This window comes from Salvia splendens, chromosome 11 (assembly GCF_004379255.2).
Source record: "Salvia splendens isolate huo1 chromosome 11, SspV2, whole genome shotgun sequence".
Taxonomy (NCBI): domain Eukaryota; kingdom Viridiplantae; phylum Streptophyta; class Magnoliopsida; order Lamiales; family Lamiaceae; genus Salvia; species Salvia splendens.
The window spans coordinates 2,694,560-2,708,822 of NC_056042.1; the positions used below are offsets into that span (position 1 = coordinate 2,694,560).

Sequence of the window (14,263 nt, forward strand, 5' to 3'; positions counted from 1 at the left end):
AAACATTATGCACGATTTCCAGATACCAAGAAAGCACCAAGAAAGTTTTTTTTCTGGCAATATTTTGAATAAATCCGTGTTCTAAATCATGAGCAAGTAATATTTAGAAAATATTTTGGATTATGAAAATGATTTAACATTCTATATGGAGACTTGGGTGTGAGCCTTTAAAAAACCTTCTCTTTATAGATAACAATTAATGAATGTATGTACAAAGAATTTCAATTAATGATTCCTTCATTCTTGGAAATATGTATGTCTACATTTCTACTATAAAATTTATCCCTCTTGTGGATCATCTTCTTTCTCATATGTCATACTCTTCCACATAGTTTTGCTTCAAGTAAAAGCCAATTTTCTCCTGAGGCTAATGCCGTGCTATCCGATGCAACACCGCCCTCACAAGGTTGCTACGAACAATGCATCTCGTTGTAATTTGAAGTTGAAAGCAACTCCTGAGGCTAATGTTCCAGAGAAGCCATGTCGCAAGCGGGGCCCAGAGATGTCCATCGATGATCAAAGGTGGAAAAAGCAGAAGATGGACTGCAATGTGAAAGTTGAGTGCAGTAATCTTTTGAAAGTACTGATGGATCGTAGACTAGCATGGGCGTTCGCTAGGCCATTCGATCCAGTGAAGACCCCACCCGATTACTTCAAGAGGATTAAGAATCCAATGGATTTAGGAACAATAAAACGTAAACTGGAGAGGAATATGTACTCTGCTGCAAAGGAATTTGCCGATGACATGCTGCTGACTTTCGGGAATGCAATGGCGTATCACCCTCCTTCGTCTGAAGTTTATCGCAACGCAAGGCTATTGGATTGTAATTTCAGGAGGAGGTGGGAAATATTGGCTGCAAAAGTGAAGCTAGTTGTAGAAAACAATCATCACCAAGTTGCTGGTCTGATGAAAGCTACCATGGCTGAAAAACATGGCAAGTCAAGGCGCGTAGCTTCTACTGAAGGTGTCCAAATGTCGCCAAAGAAGGCGTTGCAGGTTGCAACGCTCAAAAGTCGCTTTGCAGATACCATCTTCAAAGCCACACAGTGATTAGGACTTTATCATTTTTGGTCCATACTTGTCTTAGGGTTTACAATCTTCTGCTTCTCAGTAATTGTCGTACAAATCATTACGTTTGGCTTGTAAGTAATGGACAAATAATTATTTTGTCCTAAAAATAATACTACATAATTTCCTCCAAATCATACTTAACTTTCCCCAAATCATATACTCCTCCTATGGAACAATTGTTGAAAAAAATGTCAAAGCTATTATATAATTAATCATTATTGAATGTCGCGGATTGGCCATGATTAACGTGCTTTTTTTACATGATTTTTTGTGTATATAATTTCATGTAGAAAAACATTTTATTATAACCTACGAGTTTCACATTTGCACTAAAACTTAATTAGATAATTATTGATTTATTAATAAAAATGTAACCTATTGAAATAAAGGGTAATGATTTCCTTAAATAAAATTTAAATCAAACTAACATGTACCCCTATATCACAAAAAAATAATTTAATCCGATACAGATTACTTTACTAAAGACAATCTTTAATTACTTTCCTTACTAAAATCCCAAGTCAGTTTGAAGTCTTTATTTCCTTATCAAAATCCAAAAAGTCGGTACTTTCCTACACCTCCGAAGCCTAAGATTAAGTAAGGAAATTTCACTTTAATGATTTAATCTCACGCAAACTATCTCTCTTCGAAGCCCTCCGCCGACCTTCCTCCTTCAAAACTGCCCTCAAACTATCTATCTTCATGAAACATGATGCTTGTGTTTATACTGTTTGTGTATTGTAAATCCATGAGAAATATATGAGAGATGTTGATTGTGTTTGAATTCTGTATTTTATGTTGTTTATTCCCCAGTGTAATTGAAGTAGTACAATTGCAATGGCTGAGAGCCAATCTCAAACAATGTCCTGCCATCCGAGGCAACTAGCTCACAACGTTGCAACGAACTCGGTCTACTTTGAAGTTCAAAGTAACTCCCAAAGGTCAAGGTGTATGGCCTGTAGTGGAAATTAAGTTAGGCGAAGGGACGCACATGCCTTCTACGGTGAAGCCATCAATGCTGTTCAACTCGGGCAAAAGGATGCCAGAAACGTCTCTTGATGGTCAAAAGGTGCAAAAAGCAAAAGATGTCATGTGAAGATCAGAGGCAAAGAAACAGAGTTTCTGTTGTTGTATATAAGCCTCCCAAGGCTAATACGATCACGACCTCGAAGATCCAACTCGATTCCTACTGTTACTATGGCGAGAGTTCGTTGTTTTTGCCTATATATTGTTGCTCTGTCATAGAAAATATCTGGCTTAACATCACCCCTCTCAAGACGTAGAAACGCATCCTATCGAATTGGGTAATTAATATAGTATGTGTGTATCTTATTAGCGAATACTTGTAAGTTTATTTCCCAACAGATCATCCTAATTTGTAAAGGCAAATTCCAAAGAATTAATGATCCATGCTAAATTGCTAATCAACTTGATTGCATCTAAGGTAAAACTGAGTTGACCCAAAAATTATGCATAATTTCCAGATATCAAGAAATCCCCAAGAAAGTTTTCCCTGGCATTTTTTTGAATAAATCCAGCCAGTAAATATTTAGAAAAAAGATTGGACTAAGAAAATGATTTAACATTCTATATGGAGACTTAGGTGTGAGCCTTTAAAAAACTTCTCTTCATAGATAACAATTAATGAATTTATGTACAAAGAATTTCAATCAATGATTCCTTCATTCTTGGAAATATATACAACATTTCTACCTCTTGTGAATCATCTTCTTTTTCATACTTCATATTCTTCCACATAGTTTTGCTTCAAGTAAAAGCCAATTTTCTCCAAAGCCTTGGGATTTGAATAGCAACCAAATAGAATACTCATCTCTTTCAGCAGGATAGGAGACGTATCAATCTCAACCGTCTTTTTGATCTGCAACGAATAACAGTTTTCGACTTTGGTCAGCATGAACTCAAAACTAACATAAAAACAAAAGATTTATTTTGTTTGGCCAAAAGTTATCAGTCAAATAAGTATGTACCTTCCCTAGTGCCATCCTTGCAGCTTTTCTTTCTCTCTCACGAGAGGCCATTTCAGCAAAGCGGCCTTTGAGCATTGCAACCCGCGAAGCCTTCTTTGGCGACATTTGGACACCTTCAGCAGCAGATGTAGGAGTCGTGGAAGAGGTTGAACAGGGGCTTTTTTCTTCAATGGGAACAGCCCCGCGAGTATAAGCATCAATAGCTGCTTCTTGACACCGGTTCACACCTTTGTCAGAATTTTTCCTCAATGATGTGCAGCCATTTAGTGTTTTTTCCTGTCAAATTGACAAAGCACTCATTTAGTGTCAAATTGATGAAAGTGGAAAGCACAAGGTGTAGAACAACCATACTTACATTCTTAATCCCTGCTCCGAGCTTCAGTTTTTTCTCCAGTGATACGCGCCTTGAGTAGCCACGTTTTTCAGCTTTGGGAGCTTTCATCGGACCAGCTGCTGGCTTCATTACTTGGTTACTGTTATCTACATCTAGCTTCATTTTTTTAGCCAATATTTCCCACCTCCTCTTGAAGTTACAATTCAATAGCCTTGCGTTGCGATAAACTTCATCCAAAGGAGAGTGATACAACATCGCATTCCTAAAAGTCAGCAGCATGTCACCAGAAAATTCCTTTGCATCAGAGTACATATTCCTCTCCAGATTACGCTTTATTGTTCCTAAATCCATTGGAGTCCTAATCTTCTTGAAGTAATCAGGAGCCTTCACTAGATCGACTGGCTTAGTGAACACCCATGCCAGTCTACGATCCATCAATTCTTTCAAAAGATTACTGCACTCAACTTTCACATTGCAGTCCATCTTCTGCTTTTTCCACCTATGATCATCAATGGACATCTCTGGAACATTAGCCTTAACAGGCTTAGTTACAGCAACAGAAACTCTTTTCCTTTGCCATTGATCATCAATGGACGTCTTTTGCTTTTTACACCTTCGACCGTCAAGAGGCATTTCTGGCTTCCTTTTGCCTGAGTCCAATGGCATAGATGGCTTCACCGTGGAAGGCATGCGAGTATCATCAGTTCCTTTGAGTACCTTATCTTCAACTATAGGCCATACACCTTTGGGAGTTACAACATTGAACTTCAGAGGACAACGAGCTGCCTTGTTCGTAGCAACCTTGTGAGTGAGTTGCATCGGATAGCACGACCTAGTTTGAGTTTGGTTTCCAGCCATTGCAATTGTATTGCTTCAATAACACTGGAGAAGCACAACAAAAAACAGAAATCATCAGAAATAGCCATCTTTCATACATTCGCTCATATGAATTGAATGCATCCAAAACATAAAGTTGGCCAAGAGAAATAAGATAAAATCAAATCGTGAACTCAAGATATCAAATAAAATTACTCCTATAATTTAAGAAATCCAGAAAAAAAAAACAATTGAAAAACAAATCGAACAGTTAGAAAATTGTGCGAAAAAAAATTCAAGGATATTTGGATAGAAATTTTTGTAACATTTACCATCAACTCATTAAAATGCATTACTCCTATTTCTACAAACAATTTATCGTAGTTTGAGTATGTGGCGCATGCTTAAGAAGGAGGGGGAGAAGAAGAAGCTATTCGTGGAGTTTGATTTTTAGGGTACAAAGCAAGTTTATGATGGATTGATCGGCAACACCAAAGTCTTCAAAATTATGAATGAGTAAACAACCAATTGAAAGAATTTAACGACAACAAATCAAAATGTAGCTAGGTTTTGCGATCATACCTACACGTTGAGGAAGTTCGTCTATGAATCGGAGAGCTGCGTTGAAGAAGAACGATGCACGTTGGCGGAGGGCTTCGAACTTGGAAGAGAGTTAGTAGTTTGCGTGAGAATTAAGTGCAATTATCTGATTGATCTTCAATTTAAATAGGTTTTGGCGGTTTAATGAAAGCACCGATTTTTTGGAGTTATGTAAGGAAATAAAAACTTTTGGGAAGGAATTAAGATTGCTTTTGCTAATCTAGACTGTATCGGATAATTATTATTAATAAATTAATTATTGTTTAGTCACGCAGGTCAGTTAGGTTCAAATTTTATTTATATAGGATTCTTTTATTATATAGTCCATAATTATCTAGATAAATTTTAGTGGCATTGTGAAACTCGTAGGTTGCAGTTCTAGTTAATTAATTAATTATTAAAAACTATAAAATAAATTGTTTCTCGAAATGAAATTTTATTTTTTTATTTAAATCTGAATTTTCAGATTTTTTGAAATTAAAAAAAATGAAAATCTAACGGCATTGTTGTTGGCCAACCAGAAAATACCACGTCGCCTGCTCGTCGGCAAGGACGGTGCTCTTCGGCAAGAGCACATCCGTACCGTCACCAAAAGCGCAGCGGTGAACACGGCTCCTGCTCTTGCGGGAGAGCACTGCGTGGAACTGCGGAAGCTCTAACAAAATACTTAAGCAAAAGAACCACGTCAATTTGAGAAATTACAATTTTATCTAGTACTATTAGAGTAAAATAACAAATTCTTCTCGTCGTTAATTTCCTTCTAATATTTCGCTCCCTCTAAAATTAGGGTTTACAAACTTTTACATCTCATTAATTGTCTTACAAATAATTAGCTTTACGGACAAATAATTTTTATCAACTTGTCCTAAAATAAAAAAAAAACGGAGTATGATTCATATCATCTTTGTGAAGAACGAACCTACGGTTGTGATGATCGAAATGCAAATTAATGAAATGACAACATGCAAGGAAGAACACAAGCGAATTACGTGGTTCGGCGTAAGCCTACATCCACGGGCAGAATCTGGTGTGTTTCTTTATTGATCACTCGAGAAATTACAAACATAAGAGCACTCAAAACTCTCAAGAATTTACAAGATGGAAAACCCTCAACTCGCCCGAAAACTTCTTGCTTCGAGAGCTAAAAACGCACAGCTGAAAGATAACACTTCCTCTCTTGAATTCTCTCTCTATCACTTTTGATTTCTGTTGTTGTTAGTTCCGGAATGAATCGCAACTCCCTTAAGAAGTATCGATCAAGAAAACCGCCGAACAGCTTCCTTTGCCGAACAGCTTCCTTTTGCCGAACAGCTTTCTTTTGCCGAACAGCTTCCAATTGCCGAACAGCTTCCAATTGCTGAACAGCTTCCTTTTGCCGAACAGCTTCCAATTGCCGAACAGCTTCCAATTGCTGAACAGCTTCCAATTGCTGAACAGCTTCCTTTGGCCGAACAGCTCCTTTTGCCGAACACGGTTATAACCGTTTCCAACGGCTAGTTCCTGTTTTGGTTCCCAACGGCTATTTCCTGACTTGATTCTTCCACCAGCTCAATCCGATCTTGATGAGCTCAAACACTAACAAATCCTCCACCTTTGAGCAATCTAAGATCCATCACCACCAGTTCCACCTTCCTTCCCATACTTACAAATTTCGGACCACCCCAACCAAATCCAAGCAATGTCGGAACTTGGATCTTGGTAGGGCTTTAGTAAGTGCATCAGCCGCATTGTGCTCGGTGCTGACCTTCTCAATCTTCACCGCACCCTTCTCAACCTCATCTCGAATGAAATGCAGCCTCACGTCTATATGTTTGCTGCGTTCATGATATGTCTGATGTTTCGAGAGACAAATCGCGCTATTGCTGTCGCACTTGATCACAACATTCTCTTGCTTCACCCCAAAATCACCAACTATACCCCTAAGCCAGAAGCTTTCCTTTACTGCCTCAGCAAGAGCTATATACTCTGCCTCCGTCGTCGATAGAGCCACCACGGATTGGAGATTAGACTTCCAGCTCACCGCGGAGCCGAACAAGGTAAATATGTACCCAGATTGTGAGCGCCTATTATCAAGGTTAGCTGCATAATCTGAATCGCAAAACCCAATAATGCTATCCTTATCTCCTTCATTCTCTGATTTGAACATTATTCCCAGATCACTACTTCCTTTGAGATACTTGAGAATCCCTTTCAAAGCCAACCAGTGCTCTCTTCCCGGACAGGACATGTATCTGCTCACCACGCTTACCGCATGAGAAATATCAGGCCTTGTGCATATCATCATATACATCACACTCCCAACTATGTTGGAATAAGGTATCTGGCTCATCTCTCTTTCTTCTTGCTGATTTCTGGGACATTGTGATTTGGACAGCTTAGTCTGTTGTGATAGTGGAACTGAGGTTGTTCTACTCTTGTCAATCTGATATTTGCGCAGTACTTTCTGAATGTAGCCTTCTTGGGACAACCACAACACCCTCTTATCTGCATTTCTGAATATATCCATTCCCAAAATCTTGCTAGCACTCCCCAGATCCTTGATTTCAAATCCCTTTTTCAATAAGGCTTTCACCCTATCTAGCTCCTGTCTATCTGGTCCAGCAAGCAAGATGTCGTCTACATATAATAGCAAATACACAGCAGGTCCCTCAGACTTTGATTTGAAGTAGACACAACTATCATATCTGGAATTTATAAATCCCATACTCTGCATATGTTCATCAAACTTGATATGCCATTGTCTACTTGCTTGCTTCAAACCGTATAGACTTTTCTTCAGTAGACAAACCTTATCTTCACTCCCATGTATCACAAATCCCTCTGGCTGATTCATGTATATAGTTTCCTCAAGCTCTCCATGAAGAAAGGCTGTCTTCACATCAAGTTGGTCCAAAAACCAACTTCTTTGAGCAACTATAGCTAGCAAAATTCTGATTGAGGCATGCTTTACCACTGGAGAAAATACTTCATTATAGTCTATTCCCTCCTCTTGTGTGAACCCCCGAGCTACAAGCCTAGCCTTGAACCTAATCTTGTTCCCAACCTCCAACTTTTTCTTGTATATCCACTTACAACTCACTGGTTTTTGTGTGGAAGGTCTCTTCACAAGCACCCATGTCTTGTTCTTGATCAGGGACTGTATTTCATCTATCATAGCCTCCATCCACTGCTTGCTCTCCTTAGAACTCATAGCTTCCTTGAAGCTTGAAGGCTCTGCATACTCTATGTTTTCTGCAACACATAGTGCATATAGCAAGTATTCTTCTTCACTGTATCTTGTAGATGGTTTAGGGATTCTTCTGACCCTATCTCTGGCTAGAACATAGTCACCCAAATCCTGCTGCTCTTCTTCAGGGTTCAAGACATCAGCATCTGCTTCTTCTTGTTCACTATGATTTCCCATCTGCTGTTCAGGCTCAGCAATTCTATCTGCTCCAGAAACCTCCACCTGAACTGATTCCTCAGCCTCCTCAGGTTCTGGAACACCCATCTCCACCATCCTCTCAGGCTCTGGTTCTTTCTCAGAATGAGATGGCCTCTGGCTCTCTTGAGCCTTTTCTAGAAATGGCATCCTACTTTCTTCAAATTGCACATCTCTAGAGATAATAACTTTCTGATTTCCTGGCTCTATGCACCACAGTCTGTAGCCCTTCACTCCCTTTTGGTATCCAATCATCACACATCTCAAGGCCCTTGGCTCCAACTTACTTTGCTTGATGTGTGCATAAGCCATACAACCAAAAATCTTCATATTCGAATAATCCATGGCCTTTCCATACCATCTCTGATCAGGAGTGTCAAAAGCTATAGCTGAAGAAGGACTTCTATTGATGAGAACTGCTGCCATACTCACAGCCTCACCCCAGAATCTCTTAGCCATTCCAGAGCCAAAGAGCATACATCTAACTCGCTCTAGGATGGTTCTATTCATGCGCTCAGCAACTCCATTCTGTTGGGGATTAGATGGAGATGTCCTATGCCTCTTCATACCTTTCTGCTTGCAGAAAGAATCAAACTCCCCACTCAGAAATTCCAGCCCATTATCAGTTCTTAAACACTTCAAAGAACACCCTTTCTCCACCTCCACTTCCCTACACCACTCCTTGAATTTCATGAATGTCTCTGATTTTTCCTTCAAGATAAACACCCATAATTTTCTAGAAAAATCATCAATAATGGATAGAAAGTATCTACCTCCACCCAATGAAGCTGGTGTAGCTGGGCCCCACAAGTCACTGTGGGCATAGTCTAGTGGTGACTTTGAGCTGTGAATTCCTCTTCCATAGGGCAGTTTCTTACTCTTTCCGAGCACACATTGCTCACACAAACCCAACTGCTCATTGGGATTTTTCAGCTTAATCAGCTCCTTCTTGGCCAATTCTTTAATTCCAGTTTCTCCCAAGTGTCCGAGTCTGAGATGCCACATTCTTAAGTCTAATACCTGCACCAGATTCACAGATCCAGTAACCACACTTGCCTTTAGATAGTATAGGCTTCTCTTTCTCTCAGCCATCATAACAACATCACCATTCTTGACGATGTTCATAATCCCATCAGATAATATGCAATTATATCCTGCTGCATCCAACACTCCAATAGAGATCAAATTCCTCTTAATCTCTGGAATAAACCTCACACCAGTGAGTAACCTGATGGAGCCATTATGAAGTCTAAGCCTGATGGACCCAATTCCTCTGATTCTGCATATCTGGTCATTTCCTAACAAAACTGATCCAGCTGCATTCTTGATTTCCTCAAAATGACTTCTAGTTGGACACATGTGGAAGCTACATCCAGAATCCATGATCCATGGAAGTTCTTCCATGTCCTCAGTCACACACAGAGCCTCCGGGACCACCAACTCTTCTGCAATATCAGCATTGTTCTTGCCATTCTCTTCCTCGGCCTGCTTCTTCTTCCAAACCCAACAATTCTTCTTTATGTGGCCTGGTTTCTTGCAGTGATGGCATGATCTGGTCTCTTTCCAGTCAGCTGTCTTGTTTTTCCATGGCTTCTTCTGTGACTTTCTTTTCACATTCTTCTTGTGATCAGCAACACTCAGACTCTCAGACACCATTTCAGTGGACTTTGGATTAGATTTCTGGATTTCCTTGAGCTTTAGAGCAGAGTATACCTCTTCATATCCAATCTTGGACTCTCTACCAAGAAGTATAGCATCCTTGAAATGCTCATAACTTGGTGGCAAGGAATTCAACAACATCAGAGCCTTGTCCTCATCTTTAATCTCTTCATCAATGTTCTCAAGATCATCGATGCATTTCCCAAATTCTTCGAGCTGTTCCAACACACCTTTTCCCTCAGCAATCTTGAAAGTGAGAAGTTTCTGCTTCAGGTGCAGCCGATTTGCCAAGGATTTGGCCATGTATAATGACTCCAACTTGGACCAAACTCCAGCCGCTGTCTCCTCCTTTGAAACTTCTCTGAGGACTCTGTCACTGAGGTTGAGTATCAAGGTACTATATGCCTTGTACTCTCTGTCTTGAGCCTTTGCCTTCTCCTTTTCATCAGGCTCGGGCTTCTCCTCCTCATTACTGCCTCCACCATTTAGGGTTTCCCATAAACCCTGTTGCATCAAGATTGCTTTCATCTTCAGCCTCCATAGGCCAAAATCATTTCGGCCTGTGAACTTTTCAACATCAAACCTTGCTGCAGCCATTATTCAAACAGGTTGAGCGCCTTCTTGAGGAAACAAAGAAAGAACTCCCAAAACTTTATGCCTTCTCGATCAATTCAGTGGACGAATTTCCCACAGACGGCGCCACGTTGTGAAGAACGAACCTACGGTTGTGATGATCGAAATGCAAATTAATGAAATGACAACATGCAAGGAAGAACACAAGCGAATTACGTGGTTCGGCGTAAGCCTACATCCACGGGCAGAATCTGGTGTGTTTCTTTATTGATCACTCGAGAAATTACAAACATAAGAGCACTCAAAACTCTCAAGAATTTACAAGATGGAAAACCCTCAACTCGCCCGAAAACTTCTTGCTTCGAGAGCTAAAAACGCACAGCTGAAAGATAACACTTCCTCTCTTGAATTCTCTCTCTATCACTTTTGATTTCTGTTGTTGTTAGTTCCGGAATGAATCGCAACTCCCTTAAGAAGTATCGATCAAGAAAACCGCCGAACAGCTTCCTTTGCCGAACAGCTTCCTTTTGCCGAACAGCTTCCTTTTGCCGAGCAGCTTCCAATTGCCGAACAGCTTCCAATTGCTGAACAGCTTCCTTTTGCCGAACAGCTTCCAATTGCCGAACAGCTTCCAATTGCTGAACAGCTTCCAATTGCTGAACAGCTTCCTTTGGCCGAACAGCTCCTTTTGCCGAACACGGTTATAACCGTTTCCAACGGCTAGTTCCTGTTTTGGTTCCCAACGGCTATTTCCTGACTTGATTCTTCCACCAGCTCAATCCGATCTTGATGAGCTCAAACACTAACAATCTTTATATAAGTTCAAAGATCAATCCAGTTCAAATGATTTTTTACTCAAGGAAAATCATTACCCTTCATTTAACTAAATAGAACTGCAACCTACGACGAGTTTCACATTAGCAATAAAATATATTTAGAAATTTTCTTTATTATTAATAAAAAGAATCCTATTTAAATGAAGGGTAATGATTTTCCTTAAATAAAATTTGAATCTAACTGGCGTATATCAGTAAACAATAACTTAATGGAGTAGTACTTTCATTAAACCGCCAAACCCTATTTAAACTGAACATCAATCACATAAATTCACTTAATTCTCACGCAAACTACTTACTCTCTTCCAAGTTGAAAGCCCTCCGCCGACGTTCATCGCTCTTCTTCAAAGCCGCTCTCCGATTCTCCGTCGAACTTCATCATCGTGTAGGTATGATGGGAGAATCCGATTCTCTTTGATTTTTTGTCGTTAAATTCTTTCAATTGGTTGTTTACTCAATTCGTAATTTTGAAGACTTTGATGTTGCCGATCAATCATTCATAAACTTGCTTTGTACCCTAAAAATCAAACATTCATGAAGAGGCATGCGCCACATGATATACAAACTATAATAAATTGATTGTAGAACTAGGAGTAATACATTTCAATTAGAGTTGATACTAAGCATTACCAAAATTTCTATCCAAATCTCCTTGAATTTCTGTTTCGCACAATCCTGACTCTTCGGTCCTTCTTTTTTTTGGATTTCATAGATTATGGTTTCGTTCGATATTTTGAGTTCAGGATTTGATTTGATTTTATCTTATTTCCTTTGGCTAACTTTATGTTTTGGATGCATTAAATTCATATGAAAGAATGTATGAAACATGGTGATTTCTGATGATTTCCCTGTTTCTGTTGTATTTTCCTAGTGTAATTTGAAGTACTACAATTGCAATGGAAGCAAACCAAACTCAAACAATGTCGATGCAACTCCCTCACAAGGCAGCTCGTTGTCCTTTGAAGTTCAAAGTAACTCCAAAAGGTGTATGGCCTATAGATGAAGATAAGTTACTCGTAGGCACTGATGGGACTCGCATGCCTTCCACGGTGAAGCCATCTGTGCTGTTGAACTCGGGCAAAAGGAAGCCAGAAATGCCTCTGGACGGGCAAAGGTGCAAAAAGCAAAAGATGCCCATTGATGATCAATGGCAAAGGAAAAGAGTTTCTGTTGCTGTAACTAAGAAGCTGGAGGCTAATGTTCTGTTGAAGCCATCTCCCAAGCGGGGCCCAGAGACGTCTCTCGATGATCATTGCTGCAAACTTGAGTGCAGTAAGATTTTGAAAGGACTGATGGATCGTAGACCATCACAAGCATTCAGTAAGCCGGTCGATCCAGTGAAGACTCCGGATTACTTCAAGATGATTAAGAATCCAATGGATTTAGGAACGATAAAACATAAGCTCGAGAGGAATATGTACTCTGCTGCAAAGGAATTTGCTGATGACGTGCTGCTGACTTTTGGGAATGCAATGTCGTATCACCCTCCTTCGTCTGAAGTTTATCGCTCAGCAAGGCTATTGAAGTGTAATTTCGGGAGGATGTGGGAAATATTGGATGCAAAATTGAAGCCAGTTGTAGAAAACAACCACCAAGTTATGAAGCCAGCAGCTGGTCTTATGAAAGCTCCCGTACCTGAAAAACGTGGCAACTCAAGGCAAACATCACTTGAGAAAAGATTGAAGTCAAAACCAGGCATTAAGCATGTAAGTATGGTTAGTCTTTACACCTTGTTCTTTCCAATTTCATCAATTTAGCAGTAGTTGAGTTCTTTGTTTATTTGATAGGTCAAGCAAAGAAAGACAGCACTTAATGGATTCTCATTGATGAGCACAACTGTTGACGAAGGTATGAAGTGGTGCACTTCAATATCTTCCAATTACGTTGGTCGATCTATCGACTCTGAAAACCGGTAAATCCAGAATTAGCTATTGATGCTCGTACTCGTGGGGCTGCTCCCAATGAAGAAAAAAGTCCTTGTTCAACCTCTGCCACGACTCCTGCATCTGAAGGTAAGGTTACTGTATGTTTGGTATTGCAGCTTCATTATCCCAATTCTGATGAACTTAATGAGGGAAAGAGTGAATGGGACTGAAAAATAGAGTAGCAATGTGGACTTTTTATTGTGTCTTAAGTCATGAGGCTTTTCTCATTACATATGAGTTTAGTCCAACACGTTCCTGACTAGTATAAATAGTTATTCTTAACTTTGTTTAATTTCTTGCAGATTTGAACATGATTATGAATAGTTTCACACTTTTCATAATTGGTTACACTTCTATAGGTTTCATGGCTGGTGTCCAAGAGTTCCCAAAGAAGGCTTCACGGGTTGCAATGCTCAAAAGCCGCTTTGCAGATACTATCTTCAAAGCTACACATCCGTCACTTGTATGTACATTACTTACCATCTGATACACTATTGTATATTTAGTTTTATATCAGTATGCCTAATAATATTGTGTGTTTCATTCCTTGTCTAGGATGAAAAAACAAGGATCAAAGAACAACTCAAAGCTGCTGAAATGGCCTCCCGTGAGAGAGAAAGAAATGCTGCAAGGATGGCACTAGAGATGGTACATAGCTCATGGACTGATAACATTTGGCCAAGCAAATTCAATACTTTTTTTGTTAGCTTTGAGTTTATATTAACCGAAGTCGAAAACTGTTGCTCGTTGCAGATGGAAAAGACTGCTGAGATCGATCGCCCTCCAAACATGTTGGAAGATATGGATATTCTATTTGGTCGCTATCCAAATTCGAAGTTATTGGAGCAAATTGGCTTGTTCTTGAAGGAGAACTATGTGGAAGATGATGATCCAGAAGAGGGAGAACTTTTCTAGTAGAAATGTGATTGTATATTCCCCCCAAAAAAAGGGAAGGAATCGTATATTAAAAATTGTATATACATTCATGAATTGTAATCTATGAAGAAAAGTTCTTGAAGTCCCACAACCAAAGTCATGA

At 39.6% G+C, this 14,263-nt stretch overlaps 3 protein-coding genes across 3 annotated transcripts; 2 read left to right on the top strand and 1 right to left on the bottom strand.

The window, feature by feature from the left end:
- The first annotated feature begins 370 nt into the window (after window positions 1-370).
- Window positions 371-1,051, top strand: LOC121756071 (transcription factor GTE12-like). Its single transcript, XM_042151528.1, has one exon. It carries the CDS (start codon window positions 371-373, stop codon window positions 1,049-1,051), a length of 681 nt encoding a protein of 226 aa, XP_042007462.1.
- A 1,756-nt stretch (window positions 1,052-2,807) lies between these two features.
- LOC121756074 (transcription factor GTE12-like) lies at window positions 2,808-3,913 on the bottom strand. Its single transcript, XM_042151532.1, has 3 exons — window positions 3,416-3,913; window positions 3,061-3,336; window positions 2,808-2,951 (listed from the first exon to the last, which is right to left on the bottom strand). Exons 1-3 carry the CDS (start codon window positions 3,911-3,913, stop codon window positions 2,808-2,810), a joined length of 918 nt encoding a protein of 305 aa, XP_042007466.1.
- A 7,711-nt stretch (window positions 3,914-11,624) lies between these two features.
- Window positions 11,625-14,241, top strand: LOC121754964 (transcription factor GTE10-like). Its single transcript, XM_042150246.1, has 7 exons — window positions 11,625-11,684; window positions 12,171-13,005; window positions 13,087-13,147; window positions 13,222-13,311; window positions 13,527-13,687; window positions 13,780-13,872; window positions 13,978-14,241. The coding sequence occupies exons 2-7, from the start codon at window positions 12,196-12,198 to the stop codon at window positions 14,137-14,139; spliced, it is 1,377 nt and encodes a 458-aa protein (XP_042006180.1). The 5' UTR covers window positions 11,625-11,684; window positions 12,171-12,195; the 3' UTR covers window positions 14,140-14,241.
- Window positions 14,242-14,263: the final 22 nt, after the last annotated feature.

Coding starts and splice junctions, on each gene's coding strand:
- LOC121756071 (XM_042151528.1), top strand. CDS start 371: ATGCCGTGCTATCCGATGCAACACCGCCCTCACAAGGTTGCTACGAAC.
- LOC121756074 (XM_042151532.1), bottom strand. CDS start 3,913: ATGTCCATTGATGATCATAGGTGGAAAAAGCAGAAGATGGACTGCAAT. Junction 3,337..3,415: donor TCGGAGCAGGGATTAAGAAT/GTAAGTATGGTT, acceptor TCAATTTGACAG/GAAAAAACACTAAATGGCTG. Junction 2,952..3,060: donor CAAGGATGGCACTAGGGAAG/GTACATACTTAT, acceptor TATTCGTTGCAG/ATCAAAAAGACGGTTGAGAT.
- LOC121754964 (XM_042150246.1), top strand. CDS start 12,196: ATGGAAGCAAACCAAACTCAAACAATGTCGATGCAACTCCCTCACAAG. Junction 13,006..13,086: donor CAAAACCAGGCATTAAGCAT/GTAAGTATGGTT, acceptor TTTATTTGATAG/GTCAAGCAAAGAAAGACAGC. Junction 13,148..13,221: donor GAGCACAACTGTTGACGAAG/GTATGAAGTGGT, acceptor CGGTAAATCCAG/AATTAGCTATTGATGCTCGT.